The sequence below is a fragment of the Theropithecus gelada genome, chromosome 10 (genome assembly GCF_003255815.1).
Source record: "Theropithecus gelada isolate Dixy chromosome 10, Tgel_1.0, whole genome shotgun sequence".
In the NCBI taxonomy this organism is placed as follows: Eukaryota; Metazoa; Chordata; class Mammalia; order Primates; family Cercopithecidae; genus Theropithecus; species Theropithecus gelada.
The window spans coordinates 30,655,487-30,669,677 of NC_037678.1; the positions used below are offsets into that span (position 1 = coordinate 30,655,487).

Consider the following 14,191-nt stretch of genomic DNA (forward strand, 5'->3'; position numbering starts at 1 on the left):
CAATCACCGAATAGTTCCATGCTTCCTAGAATCCCAAAGACTATTTCAAGCAGATGTAGGCTTTGTATTCCAGCTTTCTCCCTCATATGGCCTGCAGACGGTATTTCTCAAACCATGTTCCACAGGACCTGCTGTCACAGTTGGCTTTGCAGCATTCTCCATGTGGTTCACACACCACAGGCTGTCTGCATGGATGTCGTTTTTTTTTTTTTTTTGAGACGGAGTCTCGCTCTGTTGCCCAGGCTGGAGTGCAGTGGCACAATCTCGGCTCACTGCAAGCTCTGCCTCCCAGGTTCACATCATTCTCCTGCCTCAGCCTCCCGAGAAGCTGGGACTACAGGTGCCTGTCACCACGCCTGGCTAATTTTTTGTATTTTTATTAGAGACGGGGTTTCACCATGTTGGCCAGGATGGGCTTGATCTCTTGACCTCGTGGTCCGCCCGCCTTGGCCTCCCAGAGTGCTGGGATTACAGGCGTGAGCCACTGCGCCTGGCTGGATGTTGTAAATTTCAATGGTTATACATTTATTTTAACATAATGTTAAAAATGCGTTTGTCATATCAAACCAATCATCCCATCAATATTATTGCTTTAATTTGAACATAAATTTATTTTGAATAAAATATCAAATATTTTATTATACCATTTATCATAAAACAAATTATTATTTTTAATAAATTTATTATAAATTATAAAAATAAATTTATAACATATTTAAACATAATTTTAATATATCTATTATACATTTGTTATGTACAATAATTTATTTATTTTTAATAAATTTATGTTTAAATTAAACATGTGGTATGTGGTATGTGTACCTAACACAGTGACATGGGGTAGACGACTCAGGTTTGGGATCAGAGTGGGGCAGAGTTAGTAGGTGCCACCCACGCCACCCAGACAGCCTCATCCCCAAGAGTACTGAGCTGGAACTCCAACGCCACTCCTGTCACCAACAGCTCCACTTACTACAAGGAGGACGAGAGTTTTCAGTCTTCCTCAGAATGAGGAGGCCAGCAGGCTATGTTAGCCCCAGTTTGGTGGGACCCACACCATGGGTCCCGAAACAGAGGTTAATATGTGTCCTTGGGGTCCCATTAGTTCTCTGTACCCCACAGCGAGCCCGAAACCCTTACCTCTGTTGAGGGGCTGTGGACTGGAGTGAACAGAAGAGCTGATTCCTGGGCAGACCGGATGGGGCTGGTGGCTTGGGAGGGACCTGAGAAGAATGAACACAGGGCCTTACAAGAGGAAGCCCCGCCATGTGCTAGGAGGGCACCCCTATTAGCCAGCCCCAGAGGGCGGAGAGGAGGGTGGAGGGCAGGTCGCTGAGTCTGCTCCCAGTTCTTCTGGAAAGCACAGGTTCTCTCAGAGGCCAGGGTCCTGGAAGCGTCTTCCCGGGGCTGCCCGGCACTTTCTGCAGGTGCTCCTGTCAACACCAGGTCAGAGTGTGGGCTTCCTCCACGTGCAGGCTCTGCACGCAGAGCTTCAGGACAAACCTTCTACCTTCTCCCAGACCCAAACTACACAAGGAAAGGGCCATTGGCCAAAGCATCTGCAGCAGCCTGTGGCACAAGGAGGGTGGACACAGGAGGAAAAGGCAAGGAGCTCCCTGCACCTCGGAGGCTGGCGTGCACCGTGGCTCTGCTCTGAAGCACCTGGCCTCTGAGCCACTCTCGTGTGCACACGGCTCTTGCAGGAATTCTTGAAGTTGTCTCTCCCATCAGTGACAGGCTCACCTCTCTCTTGGTGCTTCGGTGAGGCGGGCAGCTTCTCCTCATCTTCTGATACCCTCAGCTCCGGCTCTGCTGCCCCCTCAGCTGCGTGCCGCAAATGCAGCTCTCTGTCAGCATCCGACGGGCTGTCAGACCAGTGCTGATCTGGCAGAGGGAAGGGGCAGAAGCAGGTGCACACCCTAAGTGAGGCCGACTCCTTTTCCGCCTGAGAGCAGCCCCGCCACTTGCTCATTTGCAACACAACTGCTCAGGTGCAGACTAGGAGGCCCTTCTTATGCAGGGATAGACCTGGCTACCAGACCACCCCGGCTCCTGAGGGGTCTGGCCAAGAGCACCCTCCTGCCTTGGCAAAGCGGGGCCGCATCAAAGCCTGTGGGGCTGTTTCTTTCTAAATACAGCAACAGTCACACATGATGGACTACGACAGAGAAAGACAGGGTGTGCCTGTGGAGGGTAGGCCTGGCCTCACAGGCCCCCTTCTAGGCACCTCCTCCTCTCAGCAGCCCTGACTGCCACACCAACTCCACAGCTGAGGCCTGCGCCCCCTCACAAGCTTGGGCTCTTCTCATTCCTCCCAGTCTCGCCCCTGACCCCGTCAGGCCCTCACAACCAGACTGCGATGCAGCACACACCTCCGGGTATCTAGCTTTGGGAGCCAGTCAGCTGGATTAAAGGCCTTGTGTAAAGCCGCAGGTTGGCTCAGGCACCCAGCCCCAGCTGGACGAGTGCAGGCCAAGTCGCCTGGGGCTCGTGGGTAGGTGGTGGTCGGGTGGAATGAGATGCATTCCAGTCATGGCGGAGCCAAGAAGGAACCAGGAGGCCCAATGGCGGCCTCACTGAGCTTGATTTTGCTGGAAAGCATATTGCCTTCATCTTCCCTGAGCTCCCACCACAGGGGCAGGGAGGGTGGACCCCTACCATCATCCAGCTCAGCACCAGTGTCTCCTGGGTCCCCATCCTCTGCTGCCTCCCCTTCTATCTCAGCTGGTTCCGAGTCCACATCTTCATCTAGGTCATTCTCATCCAATGGAGCTGCAAAGCAGAAAGGTTCAAAGGAAGGAAGAAAAGGAGAACAGACAGGCTGCATCTTCATGGGGGTGAGAGGTACTGCCTTTCTCAGGGCAGTGCCATGCAGGCTCCAGAAGGGAGATGCTGCCAGGCCCAGGGGGCTCTCCACACGCAGCACGGGCGCTGGGGGGCCCAGGGCCCCCAAACACAGGAGGTTGGCATTTCTCAGTGCTAGGGGCCAAGTGGGAAGAGAAGAGCGGCTGAAGGTGGGGGCACTGTTCCTCTTTCCCCAAACGTTGCTGTAGGAACCTCAGTTGGAGGAGGGTGGAAGGGGAAACGCTGCTTCTCTGGGCCGAGGCCCAACAGCATCTACCAAAGCCTGGCCATGTGCTGACCGCCTCACACACCAGGAGCCATTCAGCCCTCATAACGCAGGCTGAGCATCCCGAATCCGAAAATCCAAGATCCAAAATGCTCCAAAATCTGAAATTTTCTGAGTGCTGACAAGAGGCCAAGCAGAAAATTCCACAGCAGACCTCACGTGGTGACACAGCCAAAACTTTGTTTCATGCACAAAAGTATTAAAAATATTGTATAAAATTATCTGTAGGCTACGTGTACAAAGTATATATGACACATAAATACATTTCGTGTTTAGACTTGGGTGCCATCCCCAAGATCTCTCATTACGTATACGCAGAGATTCCAACTTCTGAAAGAAATTCGAAATCCAAAACACTTCTGGTCTCAAACATTTTGGATAAGAAACACTCAGCCTGCAATAGAATTAGAGGGACTGTTTCTTCAGCGAGAAGGCTGAGGTCCAGTCGGCCGAGGGGGTTGTCCATAGTGCCGCGTGCAGGGGCACCAGACGAGCTTCCCTTGCAATAACTTAGAGAAATACTAATACTTAGGGAGAGCACTGGGGGCTGAGGGTATGTAAAGTTCATCCTCTGGACTCCAAGTGGCCCTTCAGGGCTGCAAAATGAGGCAAAGCCCTCGACAATTTCCCCTCCCCAGGAGCCAGCCCCTAAGCACGCACACACCCTGTCCCCACCTCCCACACTCAGAACTTGCACCGGCAGGAAGAGGGCGGCACGCTATGCTCTGAGGACACTGAGACCCGCACCACCCACAGGACCACTGACCGGGGGGGTCTGCAGGCTCTCCTAGGGTTCAAGCCCAGCCACTCCCAAATTACCCCTAAGGGTTTTAATTTCAGGAGAAAGGAGTTATGCTCTGATGTCCATACACAAGAGTCTGCACAGATCAAAGCCCCAGGCTGGGGAGCAGGGAACCGACGGCGCCCGGTTAGGTGGATTTCTTAAAAAACTGTGTGGAAATGGGAGGGTAAAGCCTCGGAAGCAACGTCTTCTCTCCACACGCCAGGCACTTAGAAGACGCTGGTAACGTTTTACTCCTTGACCAGGGTGGCAGTTATATGAGTTTTTGTTTCTTTAATAATTCCTTAAGCTTATGTTTATCTTTTATGCACAGTTTGTAAGAGGACGGTTCAAATCTAGTGTTTGAAGAACTGCATGAAACAGGTTTGGAAGAGAACAGACGGGCCACGCCACAGGGAGAGATGGGTGGGTTCCCAGACTAGCTGACAGTTAGGGCCACGTGCCTCCCTGAGATTCCAGAGCGGCCCACGGAGCTGGCCGTGCCAAATGCTATCCTATAGCAACGGCACCTGCTGGGAAGCAGGGGGAGACGCCTCAAGTATTTCTATGGGTTACAACCTCGGTGTGAGAACACTGCTTTTGGCCACTCAAGGAAGACAGTTCCTCAAATACCAGGGAGTGGGACTTCTGAGGCAAAGACAAAAGAATTCATGGCTGCACTACACCAGTTCTGAAAAGGAGGAACAAAAGCCCCGTTTAGAACAGAATCCGGCCCGCGCCGTGGAGACGGCCACTACGCCTGACAGATTTGTTGGGGTGAATCTAGGTGCCCAGGGATCCAGATGGCAACCCTACACTCTTGCTGGCGAGGGAACTGGAGGCCAGCACCAAGGAGACCCACAAAGGCCTCCCAGCCGGGCACAGCCCAGGGCACCCTGGGTTAGCCTGACCCGCCCTGGTGCCTTGGTCCTTCACGTGGCTCTCCTGTAGACTTTCTACTAAGAAATGCCTGTGGTAGAGTCAGGTGGGTGAGAGGTCTACACTCCTCGGCAGGACCTTGAAAGGAACAATCGTCACAGAGACAAAAAACAGGTGAGAAATATCAACGCAGCAGCAGCGGTGTTGAAAGAGACACAGCTTGAGGGGTGGATCTGGGGGTGAAATTCAGGTTAAGACGGAGTGCAGGGTGCTAGAAGCTGCCACGCAGGTTGATGAGCCACGCGCTATGAAAGCCAGGAGCCACTGACCCGCTCAGCTCTTGGTTTCCCTCAGCTGCCAGCTGGGGGGCTCTTGCCCCACGCCCTAGGGACCCACACTGTCTAGAAGGGGAGCTGGCCGTCTCTGTACAAAGAGCAGTGGCCCTCCCCTGTGGCTGTGTGCCTGTTTCTCCCACTGCCGGGAGGACACAGGGACAGGCCAGTGAAGCCCCATGAGCTCCCATGTGTGCATCCCAGAAGTGACCGCTAGGACAGTGGTGCTGCTGGGGGCACCGCTGCCCTTCCTCCGGCAGTGTCTCACAACTCGTGGAGAGATTTTTGGTGTCTTCATGGGTGGTGGAGGCTGCACGGACATTGCAAGGGTGGAGGCCAGAATGTTAAACCTTCTGTGAGGGAAAGAGCTGTCCTGCCCCAAATGCTGGTAGTCCCTTGGTGAGAAACACACAGTTCCAGAAACGTTTAGGAAGGACAACTCAGGCTGCTCAACGATCTCCTGCACTCGATGAGACGCCTGCAGCTCAGGCTGGATTTGGCTGGTGTCACCCCTGGTCACACCCAGCCTGTCAGCTGAATAGCATCCACCCATCCTCTGCCCATCCCTCTCCACCGTCATCCTCCCATAAACCCCTGGTTTTGACTGCCTCCTTCTCTGATACCTTGGTAGGATGTGGAGTATCTTCTGATTCCTCCCCTTTCACACTCAATCAGGACCCACCTCATCCTCAACACACTTTAAACATCTCAGTGCCAAAAACGTTCCTTTGGCTCTGGCCTTTTTACCCGACTCTATCAATACAAACCTGCCTGTGTCTGTCCTGCCTGCCCTCCTGTTTCCCTCTGAGCTGCCCTGAAGGAGGGGGTGTGCGTCTGATCCATGCAAGGGCGGGCTGTCTGGCAAGACATGCAGGTGCCCCCACCCGCCTCCGCCGCCCTGGCATGCACTTGCAACAGGCCCAGGAATCTAGTGTTAAGGTACCAGCAGAGCCGCCTAGAGAGAGGTTACGGTGAGTGGGGAGAGAGTGAACATCACCAGACTACCTCCGGAGACCGTCTCCAGCCAGGCCTGCACCGCCGCGCGGCGTATGGAGGGAAGGTCGGGCACTGAATTTAAAACAGACGACAAATACAAAGTTACACAGCAATATGCGTTCCCCACGAGGAGAGCCGAGGTCATCCTTAAAATCCCAAACCGAAGAGAAACTGAGACGGCGTTCAGGACAGAGGCCTGTCCGGCACCAACAAGGGGTGCGAGCCCTGTTGTTAGCCTGTGTGATGGAGAATCGGGATGCGAAGAGAAGAGGGAAAACCCAAGGTAGGGCCGCCGCTGGCCTAGGGCTGCAGAGCGCTCCCGAGCTCACAGGCCAGCCCAGTGCTGCAGGTGTTCACAGCGCCATCACAAGCTGGAAATGGAGGCTGGTCTTGCCTAGAGGTGAAGATTTGGGGCCAGGGAGGAACAAACGTCTTATTAAATGCTGTTTCATGATGGCAGGAAACGCCCCTTTTGTATGCTCAGAGCCTGGCAGGGTGTGTGGCCCGTGACCGGTGCTGAATGAAAATGTGAACACACAGGAGTGACAGCAGAGGTAACACCGAGGGTGGGTATTTGGAAGACGGCACGCTGGGAAGGATGGCACAGCGGCCACCATGTCCCTCAACAGTCTCCACGGTTCTTCTTATTGCTATTTCTTTATTAAAAGAAACCAGAATAAGGTGCATCTTCATCCTACTGTGTGACACAGATCGTCCCACCTAAAGCCTGGGGCTGGTGATGATGCTACTCTAGAGGCCTCCTGGATAGAAATCTCTTCCCAAGACTTCATTTCACTTCCAAACACGCCCCTCCCGCCCCCTTCCTGCCAACACACATTCACGTCCAGACACACTCTGTGAGGGAAGGACCAGAACGTTTTACAAAGTGAGGAAAGAGCAGCCGTGGCCAGAAACATGAGAGAAAGACAGGAAATTCTTGGTTTACCCAAGATCATGTTCGTTTTACCACTTCGCATCAACGGAGAAAGAGTCCACAACCTCTTAATCCACAGAGAACTTTACATATCCTCAGATGAAAAGTGCAGGTGTCACAACTGACAGCAGCAAAGCGGGATGCGCCCGGCTCCCGTGTGTGACCTCACACGAGGCTCTGCCCTGACAGAAAGGCCCCCTGTGGCGACAGAGGCAGCAGGGGAGTGGTGCTGCGGGCACGCTGCTGCCTGCGGCTGGGAGCGTTTACCTCTGGAAGCAGAGGACTCAGAGGCCGGCGCCATCCTCTCTTCCTCCTCTCTCTCACGGATATGAGTCCAGTGCACGTCAGCCTGGATCTCCAGAGGATCCGCCGCCTGCATGACCTGCTGGAGCCTCTGGTTCCCGGCTAGTGTCCCAGGGTCAAGGGGTGGAGAAATGAGGTGGGGAAGGAGGTGATGAAATAGCACGGGAAAGGAAACAGAAAGAGAAGTTACAGCATTGGCCAGGATCAGGATGAATCAGAAAGAAGTAAAAATTAAGAACATGTATGCACAAGTATACACACACAGACAGACACACGGACACACAGACACACACGCACAGTCCTGCTGCTCATTCAGTGTGACCCAGTCATTTCCAGCCATATGTGTACCATTAAATTCAGTGAAGAGAATCACACGTTCCTTTCTGAGACTCCTTTCATTCTAAGCGGCATTCAGGCGACCCATGTGCCAAGATGGAAACAGAGCAGATTCCAGCCTGCTTTCGCAGGCTCAGCCCCCAGGGGCCACAAGGACCTGCTTTGTGCCTAGCACAGTGTGAGACCCCAGGAATGCACTACCCTGCCCCTGCTGGTCACACAGCAAGGTGCCCAGCACCACTCGCCCAGCTGATGGCTGGGTGACGACAGAGGTGGGAAGAGATTGTGTCATTCTGCCACCAGCTGGCCAGCTCACACAGGACAGAGATAGACTTTGCGGGCACTTTGGTTGGCATCTTCTGCAGCTGGAGCTGCTGCTGGAGAGAAACAGTCCCCCTCCCTTAGCGGGCCTCATGCTGCATGCTGGGTCTGAGGCAAGGACATGGATCCTAGTGGAGGGTAGAGTCAGGGGAGGCGATGACTGGGAGGGAAGCAGAGCTCTTTCATGTCCATTTCCAAACCTTTGGAAGTTCACAGGCGAGAATGAGACCAACACCTCTCTGAGGTCAAAGCTCTTACCTGAAAACTCCATGTGGTGCCCTGCTTATCACCTCTGGAAACAAGGCCTGGTTTCTCAGCTATATGGAAACTCACCAGTGGCCCCTCCGGATCCCTGCCCTGTGGGATCCCTGTACTTAGTGTCGGACCGTGCCACGCAGTTAGGTTAAGATAAAGGGACAGCCAGCAACTGGGAAGGGAAGGTGGCTGTTCAGGCAGCAAGAGCAGGTGCCACCTGATCTGAAGGATTTGTGTTCCTGCCAGGAGCCAGCTTCCATCTGGGAACGGGTGACATGCCTCCTCTGAGTCTAACCAGACAATCTGGCTGTGGCTTCAATCACTATGACAGTCTCTTCAAGCAACAGGGAATGTGAAATGAGCAGAAAGGACCAGCAAGACCGCCCAGTGTTATGAGCTCTGCCGTACGTGGGGTATCAGCCCGTTGCTGGAGTTGCTGGTCTTATAGATTTGTGGACTTTTTCTAAGGTCAATTTGCCTTTCTTTATGGTGCTGAGTGGGACTGAGTCACAGCAGAGTCACCTAACAGCCTGGATGTCACAGGACTCTCTCTACCTCCTCAGCAACAAAGAGAAGAGAGGCATTCTTCTCTCAGAGTCCTGCTGTGCTTCCTGCTAATACATGCAGCCCTGGGGACGTATCGACAGCACAAGCCAACATTTCTTCCTTTCTTAGAGAGACATTAAAGTCACCTGTGCTGGTGACAGGAGGTTTCCTGCATCAGAGAAGCAGCCAAGTCTTGGCTGGAGATGAGGAGCTTGCAGCAAAACATATGGGGCATAGGTGGGGCCGCATTCCATGAGGCCACTTCTGGAGCCTTCTCCAACTTCCGCCAGAACCTCTTCTGACTCACATGCTACTTTGCACCTGGCTGTCTGGGCAGGCTGGGACCAGGGAGAGGAGCCCAGCGAGGTGTGTGCAGAGCTCAGTTCCAGGCCTTTGTCTGTGAGATATGCTCTTGGAGGCACATTTTGGATGGCTGCCAGGGAGCTGTGGTAGAAGGTGGGTACAGGGCAAAGGGGGTACCTTTCAATGCCCTCAAATCTTCCTGTGGGAGGTACCTGGCATGGCCACCGGCCTTGCAGATGTGTGTCCTCGCGCAGTACTCCCCTTCTACAGCAGGGGGAGCCAGAAACCCACACAGCATCCGGAATCCCACAGGGGGATAAGTCGGAGGGAAGAGAAGGGAGCAGCGGTGTCCAGCCACTGCCTGCACAGGCACCGAGGTCGGCTGCCCAACAGACTCGCACCTGGGCTAGCGACACAGGCTCCTGTCCGGGACTCTCGGAGTTCAGCTGAATTTGTCAGTATGTGTTTGTGTAGTTAAAGCTCATTTCCTACAGGAAATGAAAAGGGAACACGCTTCGACCCTAAGCTGTGCCGGGGCTCAGAGCTGCCGAGTGATCGTCATCACATGGAGATGACGATGTCTGGAACAGTGCAAACAAAACACCGTGCCCTGGACCAGCTGTGCGTGCTCACTCCGCTGGCTAGCAGAGGCCACACCGGCACCTGGCTCTGCAGACACGGCGGCATGGAGGGAGAGCCCAGGTCCACAGACCCCATTTCTCCTACAGCAGACTGGGTGTGGAGTGCGGGCCACTAAGGGCTGCCTGTGGGTCCTGCCCAGCCTCTGCCTCTGGAGGGAAGAGTAGAGAACTGGAAAAGCAGCTCCTTAGGGAGCCGGAGGAAGTCCCTGACCCCGACCGCTCAGGCGGACGCCCAAGGGTGCAGTTCCTTCTGGTCCAACCCACCTCACTGGGGCCAGCATCCCGGAGCTGCACAGCCCCCGGGGGACTGGATCAGGAACATGAGCCTTGTCCGGGACGGGCTTAGGCCTGTGTGCCAGAGAAAACAGATCCCCGGATGAGACTGGGCAGCAAGCACACAGGACCCGGGAGAAGCAGAGACGAGCTCAGTGCCAGCTCTGTGGGGCCTGGGGCCACTGAGAACGCAACCGCTCCTCTGACCACTGCAGGGAGTCACTGGTGCTCAGAAGTTAAAGGTCATGTCCTTCCTGATCATTCCACAGCTATCTTTTGGGGACTCAGATCTCCACTGCCCTAGCTCCATCTTCACCATCCCCCAGGCTTCTGTGCTGCCGGAGCAGAGAAAGAATGGCCTTCTCTCCTGCACAGGCCCAACACGTCCCTCCTCATCACTTGAGGCCACACACAGCCAGAGATAGGGGCAGAATAGAAAAATCTCAGAGCAGCTGTCCCCTGAGCCTGAGTCTCCCTTCAGGACACTGTCCCCCAAATGCTGCCCTGGATGCCATCAACTGAGGCACTAAGCTCATAGCCACCTCCGAAACCCTAGACTAGGATCAAGGAATCCTCTAGAAAGCTAAATTCCCTTTCTTTATTAAAATAATTTTTTCAACTGAAACTAAAGGGCAAAAAGAGAAAACGAGGAGGAGACAAGAACGAGTGGCCTAACTTGGGTGAGTCCTCGGACTGGCTCTCTGCCTTCTACTTCCAATTTCTAAACCAATGTGCACAAGGGACATTATTTCCACTGCCAACCGTCTGCTCAACGCCACAGTGCCCTTCCCTCTGTCCCCCATGATTAAGGTCGGGAGGGGTGGCCCCTGGGCTGTGCAGGAGGCACGTCCGTGTGATGTCAGCCCCAGAAACCTCTTACACTCACGCATGAAACAGATCACCTTGGGAGACAGGGCAGGGTTAGGAGCACAGATTTTGTTCTGACCTTCACTGGACTCTTCCTCCTCCTCGTCATAGTCCTCCTCCTCCTCCTCTTCATATTCTTCCTCCTCCTCCTCCTCTTCATTCCCAGGCTCAAAGCTCTTCGAGGCCTCTAGCTCCTCTTCACTTTTCCCTTTCAGAAGCGCGTGGATCCGCACGGCCTCCTTCCACGGAACGCCACCCAGGTCAGAGGGGGGCAGGCGAGGCTCCTCCTCCTCCTCGTCCTCCTCCTCCTCCATCTCAGACTCGGAACTACTGTGAGGAAATAACCACACGGCCAGAGTGAGGGAATGAAGAAAAACCGAGAAGGGGAAAGGGAAGCACCACCGTCAGAAGCAATGCGTCCCAGGTACAGCGGCTGCTGAGCAGGTGGAGAGAGACGGGAGGGCAGAGAGAGCGACATCAGCAGGACAGGGTACCCGGGCATGAGGAGCCACCTACCCAAGCCCGACTAATGGGACAAAGGGAAGAATGTCTCCTGCTCATAGACCTCGCGCACTTCTCCTCAGGTGGATGGGGAGGGGACGGGACCACCGAGGGCTGCCTGTGGGTCTGGCCCAACCTCTGCCCGCTGAGGGGAGCGTGCAGAACTGGGAGAGCAGCTCCTTAGGGAGCCATGGAAGTTCCTGACTGCAGCGGCGCAAACTCAAGGCACAGCCCCATCCTCAGGGTGCCTCAACCAGCAAACCCCGGATCGCTGGTTTAAGTTTCACAGGGCCTTGAGGGCACAAGCAGGGCAGTGGACTCCTTCTGATAGAAACCCATGACACTGGGAATCGAGAATGGTGGTCCTGGCCTGCTGCCTAGTTAAGAGGAACTCAATTCTGTGTGACTGAGGCCTGTCAGAAGCCTCTCAGGAGAGCTGTGGGCGTGGTGGGGGAAGCAGGGCCCAGAAAGGCCTGGACTGAACCAGCTGATGATCAAAGTCCGTGTGCCAGGGTGGGGCGACAGATTCCATTTCCCAGCACTCCTCAGAACCCACCATGTGCCGTCGGGACACACAGGGAAATGACGGTAAAGGCACTGCTCACTGCAAAGCCACAGGACAGAGATGACAGGGAAAGGGTGGGGACAAACCTCTAACCCCAGCGCCGTCGCTCCTGTCGGCTGCTGCACTGCCAAGCACTCGCCTCGCAGCTGCGGGCAAGCATGGTTGACATAGGAAGCTGCACCCCCGTGAGAACGCACACGCCACAACGCACACTACCCCAACCGTAGCTCCTCACTCTGGCCACCCTCCTGCAGCAGTGTACCCCACTCCTGCCCTGTGGAGGGAGGCAGGACAGGAACAACACTGGGTTCCCTGCAACCTGTGGGGCTCCAATACGCGCAAAACCCCCAACATTGCTGCATAAATGGAGTTGTTTCTGAGTGTTTCGTGGTCTGATAATTCCCAAAGCATCTTTTTCAGGAGAGGCCTTGCCTGCAGTGAGAGGCTAGGGGCAATCGGCTTTCACGTTAAAGCCACAGCCTGACCTCTGACCCAACAAAACCCAAGAAGCATCAGGCACGAGGGGGCATCTGCCCTGACCTCCTGCGAGGGTGTGTCCTCTCTCTGCCCAGGCAGGCTCTTCCACAGCCCGCTTGTGTGTGAGAGGGCGAACCAGCGAATACGCCACGATGAGCACTGAGGGGCACTGCCAGGGTGACCACTGCCAGGTGAAGAAGCTCGCCTTGTCCAAAGACAGCACCCCAGCCCTTGTCTTGGCTTCAAGAAGGTAAACCAGACATGCCTGGGATGCCCTGTCGATGGGGCTGTCACTGTTTGCCGGGGGCCTCAGGTCATGTTGCATAGTCTAGTAATGTGACTAGGATGAGGCTTTGGGTCGCACGGTATCCAGTGACCTGGAGACTGAGATCAACCATATGGACAATCAATCAATCATTGCCTATGTCATAAAAACTCCAAACACAGAGTCTCAGTATTCCTCAGGTGAGCAATACTCCTGGCGTATTATCACACATCGATACCGAGAGAGTATGGTCGTCTTGGCCCCACAGTGAGTACAACGGAAACTGAGTCTGGTTCCTTCCTGGACTCACCCTACGTACTTCTTCCCTTGGCTCACTGACACCTGTGCCCTTTCCCTGTAATGAACCATAACCATGAGGACAACCGCTTTCAGTGACTTCTGCGAGTTCTAGCAAACTGTCAAACCTGTGGGTGATTCTGGGAGACTCCGGAACTCGCCACTGGGGTCAGAAGTGGGGCAGTCTTGTGGGCTGTATTCCCTCTTTCCAGTTGGCCGATTTCTCACTGTGCCGCACCAGCTCTGCTACTGGCTGGCTGCGGGACTGTGAGTTGATTATTTGTGCTCTCTGAGTTTGCTCATTCATTCACTTGGCGAACATTTCTGAGCACCTCTGGCTCAGCCAGCGGACACAGGAATATGCCGCGAGGAGCTCAGGTAGTGAATTGGCTTCACCTGTTCATTTACCTGAATAAAACTTACTCAATTATCTTCCCCTTACAACGCACTTGCTAGACACTGCAGGGAACACAAAGGTGACACAGAAAAGACTCTTATGCTCAGCTGGGCCCGACAGCTCCCGTCTGTGATCCCAGCACTGTGGAAGGCTGAGGCGGGTGGATCATTTGAGCCCAGGAGTTTGAGACCATCCTGGGCAACCACGGGTACACCCCATCTCTACAAAAAATAAAGATACAAATAATATAAAAATAACAAAAGCTCCTTATTCTCAAGGGGAGGAAAGGTGCACGCACAGCATGCTAAAGCGTAGCAGAACACAAGCACAGGGGGCGGAGGGCCGGGAGGAGAAGTCTAAAGTGGGTGAACCTAAGAATCTGGGCCATGGAAAACCTGGCATCTGGATTTTGATTATTTTCGGCATTACTTTTACTGGTATTCTTTTGCCTTACGTTGGTGTTTTCATTATTTTCTTATTAATGAACACAATACACAACCTAGTGCATGTCATTTAACACTGTCTGAACACAAAGCAAGGCTCAGGATGCATCTATGCTCATCTCAAATCTTCGCTGGGCCAAGGGCAGGCCCCGGTTCCTCCTTCCCAGTTGAGCAGCCGGGGCCTATGCAAGGCGGCCCAGCAGTTGGCAGCAGGGCAGGGCTGCACTGCAGTTCACGGGGAGGGGCCTCCTCACCCTGCGCCACGTCGTGAGGACAGCTGCACAGGCACAATGTGGGCACTGAAGAAATGTCCCAAGATGAGGCCAGCGAGGCCAGCCCACAGCCGTTA

The 14,191-nt window shown here is 54.3% G+C and overlaps 1 protein-coding gene across 1 annotated transcript in view; it reads right to left on the minus strand.

Annotated features, from left to right (window-relative positions):
- Window positions 1–14,191, minus strand: part of MICAL3 (microtubule associated monooxygenase, calponin and LIM domain containing 3) — a 235,057-nt gene that overhangs the window by 32,142 nt on the left and 188,724 nt on the right. The window contains exons 21-25 of the mRNA XM_025398397.1: window positions 10,977–11,227; window positions 7,320–7,457; window positions 2,659–2,772; window positions 1,744–1,884; window positions 1,141–1,223 (exon numbers count right to left, since the gene is read on the minus strand). Coding sequence (XP_025254182.1) covers window positions 1,141–1,223; window positions 1,744–1,884; window positions 2,659–2,772; window positions 7,320–7,457; window positions 10,977–11,227 — 727 coding nt within the window. The remainder of the gene's footprint in view (window positions 1–1,140; window positions 1,224–1,743; window positions 1,885–2,658; window positions 2,773–7,319; window positions 7,458–10,976; window positions 11,228–14,191) is intronic.